General features: G+C 31.7%; 1 protein-coding gene across 1 annotated transcript in view; it reads left to right on the top strand.

The window, feature by feature from the left end:
* Positions 1 to 22,332, top strand: part of LOC114330063 (nephrin-like) — a 197,134-nt gene that overhangs the window by 91,765 nt on the left and 83,037 nt on the right. Inside the window, exon 5 of the mRNA XM_050652916.1 lies at positions 15,673 to 15,933. Coding sequence (XP_050508873.1) covers positions 15,673 to 15,933 — 261 coding nt within the window. The remainder of the gene's footprint in view (positions 1 to 15,672; positions 15,934 to 22,332) is intronic.

The raw sequence follows: 22,332 nt of genomic DNA, 5'->3' as shown, positions 1-22,332 counted from the left end.
TAAGGCTGCACGGGCGACAAATTTACGCTAGCAGTAGCCGTAAAACGAACTTTAGGTTCCGCGGAACGGAATAGGAATAGCCAAACTGAACCGACTACGCACAAGTCCTGTGGTCGGTTCAGTTCGGCTATTCCTATTCTATTCCGCGGAACCTTAAGTTCGTTTTACGGCTACTACTAGCGTAAATTTGTCGCCCGTGGAGCCTTAGCCTTAGTAAGACGAGAACAAATGTATATTTCCGGTTTCATGCCTGCCTATCCGGCCGTTTGTCTGTTTGTGAACACAACTCCTTCGTCACTGAACAGTTAATGGCAAATGAGCTGTCGAATGAGAACTTATAATCCAAAGATGGTTAACCTCGGACTTCCGGATTCAGGAAGTACTATTTTAAAGACAGCACTTTCGCTTAAAGTTGTAACCAGAAATCTTAATACAACTCCTTCGTCATTGAACAGATAGGATGACAAATTATGAGGTGCTGAATGAGAGTTTATAACACAGAGATCATCGGACACAACATCATCGGACATTCCAAACTCAGAGTTGAAACTGGAAGTACTGTTTTAAAGTCAGCACTTCTGGTTAAAGTTGTAACGGCACTCAATTCTTTCGTCATTGACCAGATATAATGGTAAATGACGTGTTTAATGAGAAATTATAACACAAACATGCTTATTCTCGGACCTCTGGCTCTAGAGTTACAACCTAATTCCGGTTAAAGTTGTAACCGGAAAGGCAACATTGTAGCCGCAGAGTTAGTAGGTATGTGATGTGATTTAAATCAAACGACGTGTATTGATAAGTTCAGCTCGAATATTTTAGTACCAGTTTTGGTGTAATTTCGGGTTAAGAAGTTATGACCGGAAGTTTGGCAAAAATAACGCATTCCTTTATCAATCGACATGAATGACAAATATCGACTTTACTTCTACTTCCGGTCAGCTTGTGTGAAAATATAGGAATCACGAAGTCCAACTTCTTGTTTTTATTTTATTATTAATAAACGACGTATTTGATTTGCACCTCATATAATTAGTAGCTTCTGTTACATGTATTCTTCGCCATCTTCATGTTCCTGTTGTACTATAGATCAGTGGTTCCCAACCTTTTTCCGATGATCGCCCCCTTAGACATCTTTCGTCAGTTATGAATACATCAATCGTCCCCCCCTATTAAAATAAATTGAAACAAATAATTAATCAGTACAAATAGACAGAGCGAAAACAGCGGGTTCGTTGGGAAAAATATTCCCATGAGATTTTTTTGCATAATTATATTCGTGAGACATCCCAGAATAAGGTTCAAGACGGCGCCCACGTAAAAAATGGTCCAAATTTTTTTTAACAATTTTTTTTAATCAAATTGCCAAAATCAATATTTTGGGACGGACAATTTTTTTTTAGACTTTTGGACCATTTTAGACAAAAAAGGGCTCATATATTTTTTTTTAAGTTCATCTTTTTCGAGTTATAAGCAATTTAAAATTTGAAAAACGCGAAAATTGCCATTTTTAAGACTTAATAACTCGGTTAAAAATTATTATTATGAAAGTCAGAAAGTGACTAAAACAAAGTTTAAAGCCCCCCTACATGATCCTGAAGAAATTTGTGTCATTAATTGATTACTAAGCTGTTATTTTTAATTATTAACAATAAGCCGTAAGAGCGTATTGACGCGGCTGTAAATGTGAGTGCGAGTAAGATGCACAATTCGACTGCCGGAATGGCATCTCTCTCGCACTCAGCATTGACAACCGCCTAACACGTGCATGGCGCTCATTATTATTATTTAAAAATAACAGCTTAGTAATAAAATAATGACAAAAATTTCCTCAGCATCCTGTAGGGAGGGCTTTAAACTTTGATTTAGTCACTTTTTGACTTTCAGAATAATAACTTTTAACCTAGTTGCCTTAAAATTCGTCATTTTTTGTTTTTTTCAATTTTAAATTGCTTATAACTCGAAAACAATCAACTTTAGAGAAAAATTATAAAAGAACTTTTTTGTCCAGAATAGTCCAAGAAAACTAAAAAAAATTGTCCGGCCAAAAATATTGATTTTTACAATTTGATTAAAAAAATTATTAAAAAAAATTTGGACCGCTTTTCACGTGGGCGACTTCTTGAAGCTTATTCTGGGATGTCTCACGCATGTGATTATGGAAAAAAATCTCATGGGAATATTTTTTCCAACGAACCCGCCGTTTTCGCCTTCTCTAAAAAGGTACGTATCCGTATTTATTTATTTTTGCATTTCGTAAAATGATAAATGATTATATGTATGGCTTTCTTGGGCCTGGTGTCTCTCACATAATTTCTTTATGTCTGGCTTAATGTTGGTTAATAGCAACCTCAAATCCCCTCTTTAAATTATGTCCAGCCTATTTCTTTGTTTGTTTTTTAATATGCATACAGAACTAAAACCTTTCTCCACTAGATATATTGTGGGGAATGCTGATAATCGCTATTTGATTGCATTCCACAAGATTGGATACACTTCTTTTACCTGCGGTCAAAATCTTTCATAGCCACACTCCTGAAACAGACTTTCAATTTCAACATCATGTTTCAAATCAATCAAGCTTTCTTAAAGATAAGGACATGCCGTTGAAACTTCCACGCTAAAAGGATTGATAAACCAAGTTGGCACTTTCAGACTAGTCAGATCTTGGAATCGGGGCTGCAGATTTCTTTCAATATTTGAAGGTGGAGGCAATATGTTTGAAAATCCTCAGAATCACCACAACCACAAGAAGATTTCTTGTTGGGGAATTTGGTCAGATCTCTTCTCTGCATATTTTGTTCAAAAATAGATAGTTTGTCACTGAATACTTCGACTACTCCCTTCGCTTTGGCCATATTTATGTTCTTCCCTTGTAGTTGCAGGTTCATTTCATTTAATTATTCGCATAGTACAGTTAAAATAATTACACTACAACTATTACGCAAGAGAAATTGAACGTTTTTTCTACTTTTAAGGACAAAAAAGCAAATTAATTAGCGAATCGAATTAAAATATATTTTTCACATCAAATTTTAGTAGGGGAGGAAAGTATGCTAAATTTGCAGTTACTCGAGCGTTATGGAAAAGTATTGGGTTCTAAAGGGTAGATCCTAAAACCAAAAAGTTGAGTTAAGTTTTCCATAAGTGGGGGATTTTCCATTTTTTTATTTAATTTTTCATTTCCAACAATCGTTTTTCGATTGTCTCGAAAAAAAGTTACTTATTTTTACCTAATAAATCCAAATCTGCAACAAAAATATGAGGGCTCCAATTTAAGATTTTAAAGTAACTTCACACCCCACCTCCATGGGGGGTCGTGTTTGGTGTCATTCGATAGATTTTTCAAAAATATTGAATACCTGAATTTTTCAGCTTTTCGATCTGATGTTCATTTCGCGAAATATTGCGGGGTTCGTATTTAAAATCTTAAATTTAGACGCACGCCTCTCCGTAGGGGGTAGTGTTTGGTATGATTCGACAGAATATTGAAAAATATTAAACAGGTATTTTTTAGTTTTCCGATCTGACGTTCATTTCGCGAAATATTCGCTTTTTCTTTGTGAAAGTTTGTGACTCGCCTATTTCGTTACACCCCACTCAAATCGTTAGATTTTTGAAATATACACTGTTTTGCATGTACTTAACTTACCTTATCTTAATCTGAAGATTTCGAGTTTTTCTAAGGATACATTTTTTTTCAGACCCTTCGACCTGGACCTTTTCGAACCTTTTTTTCTGAACGAACTCCCCTGTATGAAGAGCCAATATATTTATGGTAGAGGTACATTTACAGGGTACAGGGTTTTTTCCCCTGTGATTTTCTGACGCGCTGGAGTAACTGCAAAAATCCCCGCTTGGGCTCCCCTACCATTTGAAACATTATTTGGTTAAAACATCTCAGTTTTTTGGCAAATATATATTTTAATTTGTCTGGATTCAATTATGGTTCTGTCGATATCTAAGAAGACTTGGTATTTACACAATGTCGCCAAACTGAATTTTGTTATAATCGGTTTAAATTTTCTAGTCCATTTGCGAGGCGACTATACCTATCGAATTAAATTGTGTCATGATTCATAGCCCTCTGTTACTAGACGAGATGCTTGTGTTATTATTACCATATTACCTGCACGGGTATACATATTCAGTTTTTATTATCCGATCGGAAGTATTGTATTTTTTTTTCTCAACTACCCATTTTTCGTTTCCCGGATTCTAAACGCCCCCTTATCACCCCCTTTTCTCTATCGCCCCCCATATCGCCCCCTTCGCTCTGTCGCCCCCCTGAAAATCTTAAATCGCCCACCGGGGGCCATTGCCCTCCGGTTGGGAATCACTGCTATAGATAACCAATGTTCTGGATTTAGGGGAGTGCAATTAGAACGAAAACATGCATTGTTTCGGAAAAATTCAAACAAGCTTATATTTTTCTAAAACTTTTTTTGTTAGTTTATATAATACATGTTAAAGTAAAAAGTTCTACTCGCAGATTTGGACGCTAATTGTTTATTAATTGTTTAAACAATAACAATTATTTTGTATAAATAATTTTAAAAATATCGTTGAATTCATCATTTTACTTTGAACAAATATGTTTCTATTTTGTTTTTGGATATGCTGAATCTGAATAGGGCATTACAATTTGAAAATTCTTATACAGTATGTTTGCGTAGCTAGGTACCACATAGAAAACTTTTTTATTATCAATTTTACGGAAAAAGTTATTCTTCATAAAATGCATAAAACTTTTTTATTTTTCTACGAGGTATGTAAATAATATGAATTTTTCAAAAGAGTTAAATGCCTTTATTATTCACAATATTTTAATTAGAAGGATGTAATTGAACACTGAAACATGTTTTATTTCCAAACAACTTTTCTTAATATTAATTTTTAATATTGTGAATTATAAAGGTACTCTACTCTTGAGTGAAATTCATATTTTTTGACATACCTCGTAAAAAAGTAATAAAATTTTATATTTGATTGTTGCGTCTTAGATTATATACGATGCAGAGTATTTTATAAAGAGAAACTTTTTTTCGTAAGACTGATAATAAAAAAGTTATCAATAGGTTCCAAGTTACGCAGACATACTGTATAAGAACTAAAAAAATTTGTTTGTTGAACATTTATTATTGTTGAAGCTTATTATTAAATGTAATTTAGGTAAGTTTTACAGAAAAGAGTTTTGATCACTTTGTAGAAACATTTTTTTAGCTGGTAATTTTCGGTTTTTCTATTACATTTTTGTTATCTTTCTTAATTTTCTTAAAAAAAATAGTTTATTTCATTTCTGAAGTAAAATAATTTAGTGTATTTTAAAGTATTCACCCTAGTCTTAAAAAAACGCCTACAAAACTGTAATAGATCTGTTCAAACTTAAGTAATACCTTCTTAAAGTGGTGTTAATTCTGTAAACGATGAAATTTTCAAAAATTACATTTTTTGAGACGTCGTATCATTTGAATTAAATTTTTGAGATTTTTTTTGAATAAAACATCGTTTAGTAAGGTGTTTGAAAGGTACGTTGTTCAAAATTTCAAGTTTTATAAGAAAAATTGTAATAGTTACACATTTTTAAATCATTTTTAAACAAAATTCATGTAAGTCTCATTTTCAGCCCACACCGTACTTATGCCCATATATTTTATTTCTTTTTATTATAACCATAAGATAGCTTAATTATTTTTCTTTTGTGTCCAATTTGTAAAATTTCATTTAATTGATTAGTTAAAGATTTACATTAAAATAACTTAACCGTGCACTTCGCCTTACGCTAGTTTACAGTCCGCCAATGTTTGTGAGAAGGGTGACTTTAGCGTTAAAAATAAAAAATTATAGAAGCTACAGATTTAATTTTAGAGTAATCTTTATTAGTCGAGGAAATGAAGCATTTTGGCTCGCAATGTTTTCGTCCAGTATGGATTTACTTGAAATTTTCACAGAAGGTAGGGAACAGTCCAAGGATCATTTTCTATATCATGCCGCTGTACGCTAAAACCTTGGGGGTGGTTGCCACCTCATCTCGGGGGCGGGAATTTTTTATTACATTTTAACCATGTAAATGGATGTAAAATGTATTTCTAAGAGAAAAATGCTTTTTACATTTTCTTCGTAAAACTAATATTTTTCGAGTTATTCGCGCTTGAAAGTAATAGTTTTTCGGTGAAAAAATCGACTTTTCTTGAGGGTTTTTTGAGAATACCTCGAAAAATATGCATTTAATCAAAAAATCTGTATATATCAAAATTGTATCTTTTAGTAACACAAACCAAATTTTTTTTCTGTAATATCTTTACGACCAATACAAACCGAGATACGGCATGTTAAATGTTAGCTTTTTTCGCCAAATGCATAATTTGAAATATTCAAAGTAAAATAACGGAAAAACTTTGCATTTTTCGAGGAAAATGTAAATAATATCTTTTCAAGTATACAGTTGGTTCTTTCAAAAAATAATAATAAAAAGTTTCAAGCCTGAAAATTAAGTAACTTATGATCAAAAAAATGTCGGTACCTGCTTTTCTCTACGAAAAAATCAGTGAAAACAACCCCCTAACTACCCTCCTAATTAAGAATTGGTCTTCACCTTTCTGTAATTTCTTTTATATTTATATTGTCAATACACCCAATAAGTTTTACCTATTTAAAAGGCCTAATTTTAGAAAAATTGGAGTTTAAAAAAAATTAATTTTTTGGAATTTCCCATTTTTTACCTTTTACTTCAAAATATCTCCGAAAATACTGAAGATACTAAAAAAATGATAGACTACTAAATTGTAGCTTTTTTAATAATTAAAATTTCCTTGTAAATATATTCTCATTATAGTGAACAGTTAGCGAGATATAGCTGTTTAAAACCTCTATTTACGAGCAAACACGCCCTTATTCGAGCCTTTTAAACCCACCCTAATTAAAACCTAAGGGATCTTACGGAATTTAGTTTACACAGTCTTATAACTCTTCAAAAATCCTACTAAGTCATTTTTGAAAAAACTTTTTATCGCCAAAAATGAAGGAGCCATGTTTATAAAACGATTTTTTTTTCGAAAAATTCGGATAGTCCGCTTATAGATAATTTTCAATGTATGTATAATACCACAGAACCGGTTCGTATACTGGAAGATGACTAAAAAACTATTTGTATTTGTATTTGTACATATTTATAAATTCATATTTTTTTGTAAATAAATGTTTTTGTAATTCTTTAATTCTACTTTTTTTTCTGTATAGATATATTAAAATATCTACTTATAAAAACTGTAAAGTTATTAACGGTGATTTTTAAGGGTTGAAATATTATGATGTTATATCATAAAGTATAAAACAATCATTATTTAACCAATCAAAACCAAATTTTACCCATATTAAAGTTTACCATGTTTTTATATAATTTTTGACAATAAGGGGTAGTTTACACCCCTAAAAATAATCAACGCCCTTAAGCATGATATAGAATATGAAGTACAGGGTGAGATGATTCTAATCCCAATTTTTTATGTAAATCGATGCACCAAAATTATTCTTTTAGGATAAGTAAATTTTTTAAATATAGCTCCAACAAGGGTGGTTTTAAGGGTTGAAATATTATGATAGTTGTATATCTTAAAGCATAAAATAATCATTATGTAACTAGTAAGAACCAAATGTTGACGATAATAAAGTTTAAAATATTATTTTATATTTTTTTGCCATTAGGGCTAGTTTTCACCCTTAAAAAACCAAAAGCGTACAACGGCTCAATATAGAAAATGAACTAGAGGGTAAAATGAGCCTATCACCAAATTTTTGTACAAATCGATGCTGGACGAAAAAATTGCGAGGTTTTGCCATTTTTTCAGCTTCATTTCCTCGACTATATAATATAAGGTTTTTTGTAAAATTTTCTGAATTTTTCAATGGTCAAGTCAGTTTTTTCCTAAATTTTATTATTTCGGAGTTATTTAAAAAAACATCTAATTTCGCAGCTCATTTGTTTAATAAAAAATGAAGTACCCACTTCTCGAGTAGAACTTTTTGATATGTTGTTTATTAAACATTTCTTAATGAAATTACAAAAAGTTCTATCTTGTTTGATTTTTTCCAAAGTGAAAATTTATATGCACTCCCCTAATTATATTCAGTATAATCAAATGCCATAAATAATATAACTTTAAAACTGGTATTTAAATTTAGGTATAGGTTAAAATTGCAAATTGCTTTTCTCTTTGGTACTTTTATATGTAAATTTTAAATAAATATAATGAAGCTGTAATATTGTAAATATTAAATTGAAAATAGGTATTTAATATTATTTTAATTACTGTTGGGTATTATCAACATGTATAATGCATTCTAACAAAGTGCAAATTTAATTTTATTTTTAGAAAGTATGAAACTAACAAATTTTGTCTAACAATAAAACACTGAAAATTTTGGTTTTCGATACTTCCATAAAATTTATTATAACTTAATGTTACATAGCTGTTTTGGCAGAGGGCCTTGCACAAATGACTTATTTTCTCTTGCTCTAACTGAATATGTGAATAGGTTTTAGGATTGGGGAGCTGTTTGTCTTAAGTTGACCATTCAGAATTATATCTGTATTTTTCAATTTATTAACTTCCATAGATTCTAATAAAGACACCTTAAGGCCTTTAGTTTGGATACGAGGAATTTGAAACTGTTCATTAAAAAAATAATGATTATGATCTTGAATCTGTTTTTCTATTGTTGAAAGCCCTTTTGTGTTCTGCTATCCGTTTGTCAAAGGTTCTGCCAGTTTGACCGATGTAATTTTGTGGACAGTCACCACATGTCAGTTTGTAAACATCACTCTGTAATAGTTTTTTTTTCTTTTGACTTTTATTGTTCTTAATATATTTCCTCAAGTTATTGCTAGTTCGAAAAAATGGTAGCTTTCAGAATTAACATTAAGAATAATAAGAGCCGAAAGAAAAAGCAATTGCAGAGCGGTGTTTACAAACTGACATGTGATCACTGTCCAAAAACTTACATCGGCCAAACTGGCAATACTTTTGATAAACGGATAGCAGACCACAAAAGGGTTTTCAACAATAGAAAAACAGATTCTACGTACGCAAATCACCTTCTAGATCATAATCATTATTTAACCCTACGTTAGGCGCGCGGTCAGAACCTATTTTACTTAAAATCAGGCCCGAGGCACTGCATAATTTTCGGGCCTCTAAATATAATTTAATAATAATCTTAATTCAGTTAATTAGTTAATATTGATATCAAATTTTTTAATTGTTCTAAGATCTTCTTCTTCTTAACGTGCCCTATCAAGTCCTCTTGACGTTGGCGATTAACATGGCGAAACTGTCTCTATCTCGAGCTATTCTAAATAGTTGTTCTGCTTTCTTTATTCCTGTCCCCTCCCGGATATTATTCAACCAAGAGGCCTGCTTTCTACCAATTCCTCTGCGTCCTTCGATTTTACCAATCATAATAAGTTGAAGAATATTATACCGGTCTCCCCTTACTACGTGTCCAAAATAGGCCATCTTTCTATATTTGATGTTATCAAGCAGCTCGCGGGCAGCATTTGCTCTCGTAAGGACTGCCACACTTGTCAGAGTAGCCGTCCATGGTATTTTCAGTGTTACGTCTGTGCAGCTACATTTCAAAGGCCTCCAAACGATTAATGGTCGATATTTCTAATGTCCATGCTTCGACACCATACAAGTGGACTGACCAAATGTAACATTTAATCATGCGCTTTCGAAGTTTAAGTTGCAATTTATCATTACAGAAGAATGACCTCATTTTTTAAAATGTCGTGCGGGCTATCTCGATTCTACATTTTATCTCTTTATCTGGATCTAGTTGTTCAGTATGGCAACCAAGATATTTAAAACTGGGTACTCTTTGAATTATATGACCATCAACATATAACTCTGAATCTTGATGGGCCAAACGGCTAAATACCATGTATTTTGTTTTTGAACAGTTTATGTTTAGGCCAAACTCTCTTCCCACTGGGTCAATGGCATTTAAAAGGTGTTGTAATGTATTCATATCATCACTTAAAATAACTGTATCGTCTGCATATCTGATTGCATTTATCAGAATTCCATTAACTTTCACACCCCATTCCAAAATATGGAGCGCTTCTTTAAATATTCTATCTGAATATAAATTGAATAACAGTGGAGACATTATTCAACCCTGTCTGACACCTCTTTGTATTTTGAATATTTCTGTTAATTTTCTTTTTATCCAAGCTGTCGCTGTTTGACGCCAGTATAATTTGTCTATGATTCGTACATCTTGACTATCAACTCCTTAATCCTTTAATATTTTAATTAATTTGTGATGTTGTACTCGATCAAAGGCTTTCTCATAGTCAATAAATACAGCAAATATGTATTTCCTTTGATCTCGGTATTTCTGCAATTATACATTTAGTGCAAAGAGTGCGACCCGGGTTCCCAGTCCATTTCTGAAGGCAAATTGTGTTTCATCCTGATCTTCTTCACATTTATCTCTGATTCTACTGTGGATGATACGTAGAAAGATTTCCAAAGTGTGGCTCATGTGGTTCTAAGACCACAGTTGACAAATTTGAAAATTTATTTTGTTTTATTGCAATAAAATTTTTTTGATGATCTTTCCGGGCCCCATTAAAATGCGAGCCCGAGGCAGGTGCCTCACTGGCCTAGTGGTAAAATAGGCCCTGCGCGCGGTTATTGCTGATGAGCATAGTCGCGCAATCTACGATTGTAGCCCAATAGTTTTTTATCGTATAATACCGGATTTTAACAAAATTAACAAATTAATGGTTAATAACATGTTTATTTATGTCCGTACTTTGATATTAGATATGTTTTGTTCCTTCGCATTTCTTATTTTTACAGTGGTAAAATTAAAAACGAAGTCATAATTTTTTGGGTCTTTATTCGCAAGTAAGTGAAAGTGGTCACAAAAATAAGCTCAATTTAGTAAAAAACACAAATATTTTTTATCTATGAACTTCTAGAATGACCAATAGGGATGGATAATAAAGAATAGTACTAAAAATTAAAAAAAGAACAAAACTATTAAATGGCAAATGTGGCACAATTTTAGTCCGTCAAACATTCAGTGCAAATATCCCTGAGATGATCCTTGCATGCAAATTTGTCACATCTTTGGCATGCTGTTCTTGTTGACATATTGCAAATTCGTTCACGAATTCAACATCGTACCACGTAATTTGTTGGAATATTAGGGGGAGGGGGTACGACTTCTTGAACTCCGAGCAGTACGCGAGCTCGTCGTCTAGTCTAAGTTCTCTTAGCAGGGAATGTATAGTTGATCCATATTTAATTTGCTGTTTGAATACATAGTTCCTATGTTAAGTTTTCAATGAGGTCGCTTTATACAGTGCGTCCATAAAGTAACGCATAAATTCGCTATTTCGTAAACCAGCGACTTAAAGGAAAAATTCCGAAACAGGCTGATTTTTATTTTTAAATTACGATTTTTCGGGATATATCATACTAGTGACGTCATCCGTCTGGGCGTGATGACGTATTCGATGTTTTTTTAATCAGAATAGGGGTCATGTGATAGCTCATTTGAAAGGCTATTCAATTCTCTATTCACTAATATAAACATTAACATAATTATTTATACAGGGTGTTCAAAAAAAATATTTTATTAATTAAAATAATTGAGACAAAAAGAATGTATGTAATTGATTTAATTCAAAATGCGTTTTATTACTGTCAGAAAACAAAAAAAAATTATTTGACAAATAAACATTGATTTTCGCTTAAACGAAATAATCAAACTGGCAAAACTGGCAAACTGGGTGGCAGCTTTAACATTGAATTTTAGCGAAAAATAATATTTATTTGTCAAATAAACATTTATTTCCTGTTTTCTGACAACATTAAAACGTATTTTGAATGAGATAAATTACATACATTCTTCTTTTTGTCTCAATTATTTTAAATAAAAAAATGTTTTTTTGAACACCTTGTATAAATAATTATGTTAATATTTATATTATGGAATAGAGAATTGAATATCCTTTCAAATGAACTATCACATGACCCCTATTCTTATTTAAAAAAAATCATCGATTACGTCGTCACGATAAAATGGATGACGTCACTAATTTGATATATATGCCAAAAAATCGGAAATTAAAAATAAAAATCGAAAAATTAAAAATTAAAAGTTGCTAGTTTACGAAATAATGAATTTATGCGTTACTTTATGGACGCACTGTATATAAAACTAAAAACTGGAACACTCTTAGTCGCGCGGTCTACACTTGTAGACCAGTGCTCTTTGATTAATGGTAAAAAAATAATGCAAACAGATTGTAACAAAATGAGGTTTTGTTGTGGCAGAATAGATATAGCTTCAAAGGGGTAATTACTTAGTTATTTAAGTTTCCTGAAACTAGGCTAGCTGGATATTTAAGAGACTGTATCAAGTGGACTCAGGAGAGGATCAGGCCGTATTTGCACGCCCGAAATAAGACGGTACCTAATGAAGTACTGGAGTGTTAAGAAACTAAATTAAAATAAGGAAAGAAATGAAAAAAAAGAACTACTGACCGAGAAGATATTACTGAGAACGTATAAGGGCGCCAGGGAAGAATTGAGTATTTTCTTCTCCACGTGACCTATATTGCTGTACCTAACTAATACTATTAAAATGGTAGAGGATAATAAAACATATATGTACAACCAACAAATTTAATGAAGAAAAATACCTATAACCCCCATATACAATTTTATACAAACTAGCTAATTCCTGACGTACTAGGCTAGTACGCTCCTGTCTGCAACGCAGCTTTTACAGTAAGAAAAAATGTGTTGAATTTATTACAAAGACAGTTAATTATTGATCTACCTATGTATATACAACCTGACTATGAATGAGGATTAATATTGGCTGACAATCCCGAATCTGATCGGAGGTGACAACCTGACTACAATACCTGACAAATGGAATAAATATTATTAAATAAGAGAATCTACGCTAGATATTGTACACAACATCGTCATAGGTCATAATCCCCAACTATTTTAAATAAAAGGTATGAACTGTGAAAAGATTAAATTTGTTGACAATGTTGAATATTACTATGTTAACTATATTTTTTAATGAAAAATGAAGATATATTATTATTAGAGAGCTTATTTTTAAGTTATTGACACAAAAAATAGTAATTGAAAAATATTATTAGAACAAATGACATGCAAATTTTTATTATAAAAACCTGTCGCTACAACGTAGGCGTGTTGCTTCTTCAAACCCTGTGAAGCTGATGGTGGGAGCGCCAAATAAGGTATCCTCCGTTTTCCCTCAATCCTTGGGAGATCCTCAACCAAAGGAAGGTATGACAAGGAGGTACTTTCCCAGTATCAAAAAAACTCAACTTCTATTCCAAAGAACCAAAAAAAAACTTCCAATTTACATCCAAAAGAATTCCCCAAAATAATGTTTCATTCCATAAAGGCAAACTAAAGTATTGGTTGACTTAATTTCCTATCTTATCTTCTTTCTTCCATGGCTAAAAGAATAGAAAAAAAACCTATAAGCTGGTTTTCCTTGAGTACGCAAGAAACAGGGTCACTATAAAAAGGTGGATCACCTTATCAGAACTTGACAGAGAAAAAATCTAGGGAAAAAATGAAGTTTGATATACATGCTTGAAGTTCATTGACCTTGATTATCCTTGACTGGAAAAAGCCTTTTTAAACGAATATAAGAAAGTATTTGGACAAGTAAATGTGGATCTTTGTAATCAAAGATTACTATATGGACTTATATAAAGGAGAGAATGAAAATGATCATTGATTCCAAACTTATTTGAGAGTGAAAATGTAATTCTAAGAATTCTATTTTTTTCCTGTAAACGTAGATTAGAAGTATTTAAGAATTGGAAATGTGATAATTGAAGAGTAGCAATGCTTTTAATATAATCTAAATATGGTATTAAAAATGATTTAGATGGTTATTTTTAATAGAAAAAAGACATAAAAAACAGCTAAGTGATAGTTTTCATACATACCCATTGCTTTTCAAAAAAAAAATATTGGAAACAAAACTCTTCTTTTTCACTCCACAAATCCAAAACAAAATAATAATAATTCCTTCCAACGTAAACTGCTCTGCTATAAACGAATATTTCAACCAAAAAAATAGTATTCTTCAAACAATGGCCATGGAAGAAGTTATTTATGGGTTCATCCAACGAGATTAGAAATTCAAGTGACCATCCGCTCCGCTGGCGATATGATATGCCCCTCCGTCGGAAGCCGTACAGCCACACGCTGAGACCAGAATTCCGCAATCTAGTACCAACCTTATATTGTATTTGGTCCCAAATTTAGGTAACCCGTTCTAAGCACGAACGCATAACTGGTTGCATACTTGTTAGGTGACTTATAGGAATAAATATAATATTATCGTAACGATGGCACTCACCGTTACAAGATCGGCAGCGTTTAGCAAACTGAAGAGTAAGTTGGAAGCAGTGGTGTCATGGTGAGGAAACGCGCGGGAACGCCGTTCCGGCACTGGTTAAGAAAAGAAAAAAAATATATATAGAGAATTTAGGTTTTGTAAACAAAAATTAGCAGTGCGTTCCGGCATTGCGTTCCGGCACTGCTAATTTTGCCATGAGACCACTGGTTGGAAGTATTAGTGACGGCTACTAAGTGGGATGGGGGCGTATGTGCAATTTTCTGCACTTAGCGGCCACACTTAGTTAAATGAACAGTTTCAAATTTCTCATATTCAAAATAAAGGTCTGACTAACTTTATTAGAATTTATGGAAATTAATAAATTAAAAAATATAAAACAATGTGTGTGTGTACTTTGTACGCACGTAAGAAGTTATACTTCTATTATTATGATTTCAACGAAATTAATATACTTAACAGGTTATTTGTATTTTATTTAAATATTAAACTAACTTTCTTTAGCTACCACTTTTAAAATTTTTTTATTAAAACGATACCAAAAATATAAAAAAAAAAGAATATGAATCGTCCGGGATTTAAACCCGGGACCTCTTGATCGCCGGTCACACGCTCTACCACTGAGCTATATTCCTTTTGCTTTGACAGGTTACAAGATTTCTCATACATACTGACAAATTTAATGGACCAAGTGAAGTATACAAAAATACTTTAAATATACTTACTATTATTATAAAATATCTTATTCCCGAGGAAGACAAATCCAAAGACACAAAAATTAAATTAAATAATACATTTACTAAGAACACTAATATATCCTTTTATATGATATAATATGACTTATTTGCGCTGACAGCGCTGATACATACATATCTTGAATGATTAGCAACGAAATACATACTGTCTGTGTGCTCATGCGCCCGGCATTATAAAATTTCACTCTCGATCGTAAAGAAGTATAACTTCAAAAATATGATTCTGAATAAAAATCTTGACAAACAGTTTCTCGCTCTTCAACCTGTACAGTTAGAGACTTAAAAATGCAGATTCATAGTAAAATAAATTACTGAAGAAAGGCACTCTGCCGGAACAGTTCTATAAGTAATAAATTATAACAAATTTTGTACTGAGAAGTATTGAAAACAAAGCTTCCAGTGTTTTATTATTAGATAAAATGAATTTCCATCAAGTAACGGTCGAATCCATCTACTAACAAATTTTATATTCTTTCAGTTCTGTCACTGGGTACAAAGGACAATATAGAGCTCGCACCCATTCTAGGCATCCTCGTCGGGATCGTAACTGCCCTTCTTCTAGTAACAGTTGTTGTGTTGGGGGCTATTAGGATAAGAACAGCGCGAAGGGAGGGTTCCCGAGCTCTTCGTCCGTCCTTTTTCAATGCAAAGGAGAAAGTCACTTTGCCTTTACGATCTGAATCGGAGGATCTTTTTGATAAAGATGATAAGAATCCCGATGTGATACCTAGTAATAAGGGTAAGTTTATTATCGTTAACTTAATTAATAATTATAAAATAATATATAGAGCATTTTGTTCAAAAATTACAAATATCATAATTATTATGCAAAATATAGAAATTATAGAGAATATAATGTATCGAAACAGTTTAGACTAAACTAGGGATGGCGGTTTTTGAGAAAACACCGGTTTTCGGTTATACCGGTTATTTTTGCTTACGGTTTAACCTGGCGGTTATAACCGGCCAAAAAAAAAACGGTTTTTTAAAAAACCGGTTTTCGGTTTTTTAATTCAATAGGTTACAATGTTACATTTGCAATGCACTTTAGTTTGCGATACTCCACTCGACTCGATACTCGATATCAATATGATCAAAATTAGTACTATAGAAAGAACATCAATATCAATGTAAATAAAACACAATTTTTAATAAAACCATTTTATTCTATTAATTATTATATTTATTTATTATTTTCTATTATTATATATTTACCGACTATTATTAAATATAATATAGCGTAAGATTAATATATACATATTGCAATAATATACAATTTAACCCAACCATGTCAACTTATAAAAAATTTCCCATACTCTTTCAAATGGGATTTAAAAAAAATAATATCAACATAAATATTTTACTTAAAGATAAATTGGATAATGCAATCTATCTTTTATTTTTACTGCCATCAAAAAAAATTTATCATGTATTTCTTTTAACACGTTTGTATATTTTTGTATAATAGGTACATTTTAAATCATTTAATACTTCCTGTATGGGTGTATCGTTTTGAAAACGTAGGGAAATCCTTGGAGATTCGTATTCGTAATCGGTAATTCGATATTAATAGTCAGAAAATTATTTTTGGTAATCGAAAAAAGTCGTTCACCCACTTTCAATGTCAAGAGTCGAGTGTGAAAAATAGATGATGTTTGCGTCTACTTCAACCAGATCACTTCTTATGTAAATATTATGATTACAAATACCTTTTCAACGAAATAATGTAATAAAATTAATTGTTTCTGGCTACTGTGAGTTTTCACTTTCAGTATGCTTCTGTATTTATAAAATAAAATTTGAAATATGGTTTTGTTTGGAATAATTACTTGAGAATAATAATTATGATTGGGATCCAAAATAATCCCTAACCTAATCCTAATTACCGTAAAAACCTAATAACCGGTTTTTACTTTAAAAAGAAAAAATCGGTTATAACCGGGACAAAAAACCGGTAAAACCGGCTACTGCGAAGTAAAAAAACCGGTTTTCAGTTAAAACCGGTAGGTTTTTCCCATCCCTAGACTGAACGTTGCTTATTTGCAGACGTTTGACATTATTTATTTAGTATTTTTTACATTACGTGTTATTTTTACTCACAGATCCTAAATAGATGAACTTAATCCTATTAACCTATACAATACCGTGCATTTGTTTATTTGCATTCATTTGTTGTACATATTATTAGAAATTTGTGTTTATTTTCAGTCATTCAATTATTACTGAAAATTCAAATCGCTATGATAGTCGCCAACCTTCTAATGGAAGACAGCACGTAAAAAATACGAAAGAGTCAATAAATTAATTAGAAAACGATAACATATAAATGTAAGTTTGCCCTTTTATGTTCACGGAGTCCTAGTTTTTATGACAGGAGTCCTTTTCTTTCAGTACCCTGTCCGATTATCAAGCGTTGGCAGATATATTGGCAATAATAACTTTATTTGCGCAGCTCAAAACATATTAGCGGATGACTCTTGATACCAGACTCGAAAGGTAATATGATCCGTATGCGCGCCAATGGAGAATATAGAACTCTTAATTGCGTGTCAAGAATGCGCAATAACTGTCTCTTAAAAACTACCAAATTTCATTTGCATATCTTAACCGGTTTTAGAACAATAAATAAATCATCAATTTGCAAAAAAATATTCAACCTATATCTTGGAAACGAAGCATTTGCAGACATATGTTTATCAAGCAAACGATTATTCTTTTTTGATCCAGAATAAGCTTTTAAAGTTTGTATTTTAAAGTTTGTGTTTTATTGTTTGCTTCATATGTTTATCAAGCAAACGATTATTCTTTTTTGATCCAGAATAAGCTTTTAAAGTTTGTCGCACTTATTTAGAAACAACCTGTATTGATGAAGAACATGTTAAAGCACCTAACATTTTTTATTATCCAACATAAGCAAATGAATAAAAAAACAGAACGTTCAGAAAACCTGGGCCTATAGTTGGGTTTTTATTTCAGTATGTTATAAATGATAAAATATTTCACAGGGTTTGGTGAACTTTAAGAAAAAAAACACAGTTTGATACTGAAAACATACCTGGTATACAATGACAATTTACCTGTCTAGCAACAATGTTATTACAGCAGTATTGCTAAATAATAAGGATATAACACATTAAAAAAATCACTTAAATCGGACAGTACGTTTAGGAAATTCGAGATATAAAAATGACCCATTTTGTGCGTGGCCCGTTTTCTCTGACACGCAGTGTATTTAAAAATCTTTTTTTTGCTCTCCTGAAGAATTTTGCTTTTTATGTTATATGTCAAACTTTTTCCGGACCGGCGATATTATATCTTGAAATGCAACGGTATATGAATTTGTTTATAAACATATTAACCGTAGATAATATATATTATCTGTAACAAATTAATGGATTCCGCTAATGTTTTTTTTTTATTAATTTACATTTTTCTTTGGCATTCACACAGTTGGGCAAAAGTTTACTTAAATTGTTTTTGAACTTATACCGGGTGAAAGAAAAGATATGTTATTCTTATGTCAAGTTTGAGACATCATGTAGCGAGGACAAGGTACATGTGTGGATATACACCAAAATGCTATTGCAGTCTTATATTTTGTGGACCTTTTGTTTTTTGAATGTCCTGATATCTTTAGAAAAAAGAAAATAGACGGTTTGATACTGGAACATGTGTTTTAACTGACACGAAGTTTGAGACACCCTGTAGGAAGAAAAAGGTAGAACGGTGGGTATACATTGAAATTATGTTATAGTCTTATATTTTGTGAACATTTTATTTTTTAGTTTCTCTGATATCTTTAATAAAAAAAAACTACACGATTTTAATCGTTGATATATGTTTTAAGTGACGACATACGATACGCGAGGAAGCCATGTCTTATCAGGCACTAAGATGAAATTATTTTCTATATATACTGCGAAAGGAAGAAAGTGTTCACAGAAAGTTATCTGTGCAATGTACCTCTCGCTCTTTAAATAGCCTCCACGTAGACACCAAATTCGTACTTACTCTCAAGGAAATTCCACCCCAAAACATCATAGAGCCTTTCTTAAACCATTTCATCTCTCTTATGTTGCTGTGCATACCGCTCACTTGGTCTTGGCTGTTTTAAAGGTTTATTAACTGTTATTTTTTATTTAGTTTTGTTTCAGTGAAAACACCGGCGGGTGTAATTTCCTCACCAAAATAATCTTTTGCCTGCGTTTATAAGGGTATGTCATAATCTCACAGGTATTTTCCTCACCAAGACCAAAATGGTTATTTCAGTTATTTCAGGTAGTTTTTGCTAAAAGGCATTCAATTGAATTATTGATCTACTATTAAATTACAGTAGGTACCTATAATTATAATAATTAATTAATTAATTATAGTATTTTATTTTTAGTCACAATTGGAATTTTGACAAAAATGGCATGTTTAATAGAAAGTGATCGCGGTAAATCTTACGCGGTATTGGTATTTGAAAATCTAATTTTTTATAAAGTGAAAGTTTTAAAAAGTGAAGAAGTGTTCTGGAGGATAAAACAACTTGTAGTGCGAAATTTTTTACTATTGGTGCAATTTTTGCAATATTTAGAAGTAGCCGAAAACATAATCATGAACCAGATTGTCAGAAGTTAGATCGAAAAATTGTTTCTAACGATGGTAAACGTAAAGCAGAAGAGAATTGAAAAACCAGCAAAAATTTTACGCCAAGCACTTGCAGCTAATTTGTCTGAAACAATTACTACGATTGTTGTCAATTACATAACAAAAAATATATAATTATCGACGAAAAATGATGCCTGGTCGACTTCCTTCCAATATTGATGTGGTTCAAGAACTTGTGACGGGGTGTGCTGAAAAAACAACCAAGAGGGAAAATTTTCTCTTTATAAACTGTGTCAAAAGTAGGATCATTGTATTTAGTTGTGAAATAAATTAAGACTTTTAGCCACATTGAATTTTATTATATGGATGGCACATTGCAATTATTCATTATTCATCGGCTAATTAATGGGCATTATATTTCTTTATTATACTGTTTACTGCCAAACAAAAAAAAAACAGAAATTTACAACAATATTTTTTATTTGTTAAAATCAGAAATTTTTAAAGCTCTCAAAATTGAGTTTAATGTTAGTAAAATTTTTGAAGATTTTGAAAAGGAATGCAATTATTGAAATGTGTCCGAACACTAAAATACATGGTTGTAAATTTCACCTACACTAAGCTTGGTATAGAAATATCTTGGTCTCTTGATTTAATATCAGAATATAAAAATGATTCTGAAAGAGGCAAGTGGCTGAAACATACTTTTGGCCTTACATATAAAACCAGAAGACGTATCAGATTGTTTTGTGTTTGAATTAATGTCATGCAAACCACGAAATGAAATTTAAAATAGATATGTTGATTATTTAGTTGAAACGTTATAGACGAAAATGCCATATTCTCCCCATATTTGCGGACAGAGGCAAATTCATCTGTTATTTGTATTACGAATGCTTGCGAATCTTTTCATTCGCATTTTAATTTATCGTTTTGTAATACGCATCCATCCATATATATTTTCTTTGAAAAAATTAAAGAATTTCAGGTAGTTACGTATGTTAAAATTTAAAGTTGGCATATTGCAAAACCTATCAAAGATAAACAAGTTAAACTGAAATTGAAAAATGTAGTAAATTTATTAATAAAATATCAGTCTAATCAAATTCGGATTTCGGATGCTTTCATAATAGACATTCTTAAATTAAACCTATATTTTTATTTTATTACCTTAGTGAGTTGGTGAGGAAAATACCTACCGGATTAATAGGAACCTTTAAATTTGGTGAAGAAAATACCTGTCGGATTATATGTTTTTACTGGTTGGTGAGGAATTTACCTCCGCCCGAAAACACGTCATATTAAAGAATTAAACCGTCTAATTTCTTTGTTTCGAAAGTTCTTAGGTGCATTCAAAAAACAAAATGTTCATAAAACATAAGGCTATAACACGATTTTGATGTATACCTACCCACACATATACCTCGTCCTCCCTACAGGGTGTCTCAAACTTAACATCAGAAAAACATATCTTTTATTCCACCCGGTATAAATTCAAAAGAGAAGTTTGAGTAAACCTTTTCCCAACTGTGTAAATACCAAAGAAAAATCTAAAATAATAAAAAAAATTAGCGGAATCCGTTAATTTGTTTAATTTTAAGTGATGCATAACTTTTGAAACTATAATGTAGAATTTTTAAACTGACTTATGCCATATAAAATCCAAATAGAATTGAGCGTTTTAATATTACCTGACTAAGCTCCCATCGAATATTTTTTGTTTTTCTTTAATTCGATATCCAACCTACTGAAAAATGGACTCAAAAACGCTAAAGGTGGCTTTTTTTTAGCATGTTTCATGGTTTATTGCATTTTACGCTTAAAGTAAGCATTTTTCGAAAAAAATTACAAGGATAAATATGTCGTCTTAACTTAATCAGTAGACCCATTTGTACTTTTCGGTGTTGGGCCGTTTATAATACACTTCATTTATGACAATATTTTACAATCTTCTGAGGTGTCCTAACTCTTAACGAACTCTCTCCATTCCTTCCTATTGGATGCCATCTGTGTTGCTTTCTGCCAAGTCTTACACTTACTCTGCAGTATCTGCGAGATGTCACTGTTTCATTCTTTAATGGGTCTTCTTCTTCTGTTCTTCCCTATTGGTTTGGCGTCCCACACTCTTTATAGTTGTCTATTATTGTCCATCCGGGTTAGATGTCCGAACCATGCCAATTTTTTCTCCTTGATTGAGTCGAGTATCGGTTTGATTTTGAGTCTTTCTCTTATTTCTTCATTTTTGATTCTAAATCCTTTTTACTCCGATCGTTCTTCTAAAGTATTTCATCTCTGCTGCCTGAATTCTGCTCTACTGTCTTGTTTAATGTCCAATTTTCTGCTCCATATATCACCGTAGGTCTATATATTATTTTGTATATTGTCATATTGGTCTTTGTTTTGATTACTGTTCTTAAGTATTTGTATGAATTTGTCTGTATTATTTTTTGTTGGTCTATCATTACTTCTATTTGATCTTTCGTCCCTTGTTTCCTTGATATTTTCATTATCTGAGTCTTCTCTTTGTTTACGTTTAAGTTGTATT

The sequence above is a fragment of the Diabrotica virgifera genome, chromosome 6 (genome assembly GCF_917563875.1).
Source record: "Diabrotica virgifera virgifera chromosome 6, PGI_DIABVI_V3a".
In the NCBI taxonomy this organism is placed as follows: domain Eukaryota; kingdom Metazoa; phylum Arthropoda; class Insecta; order Coleoptera; family Chrysomelidae; genus Diabrotica; species Diabrotica virgifera.
The sequence above is the reverse complement of the archived record's forward strand: the minus strand, read 5'-3'. Positions and strand labels throughout refer to the sequence as shown.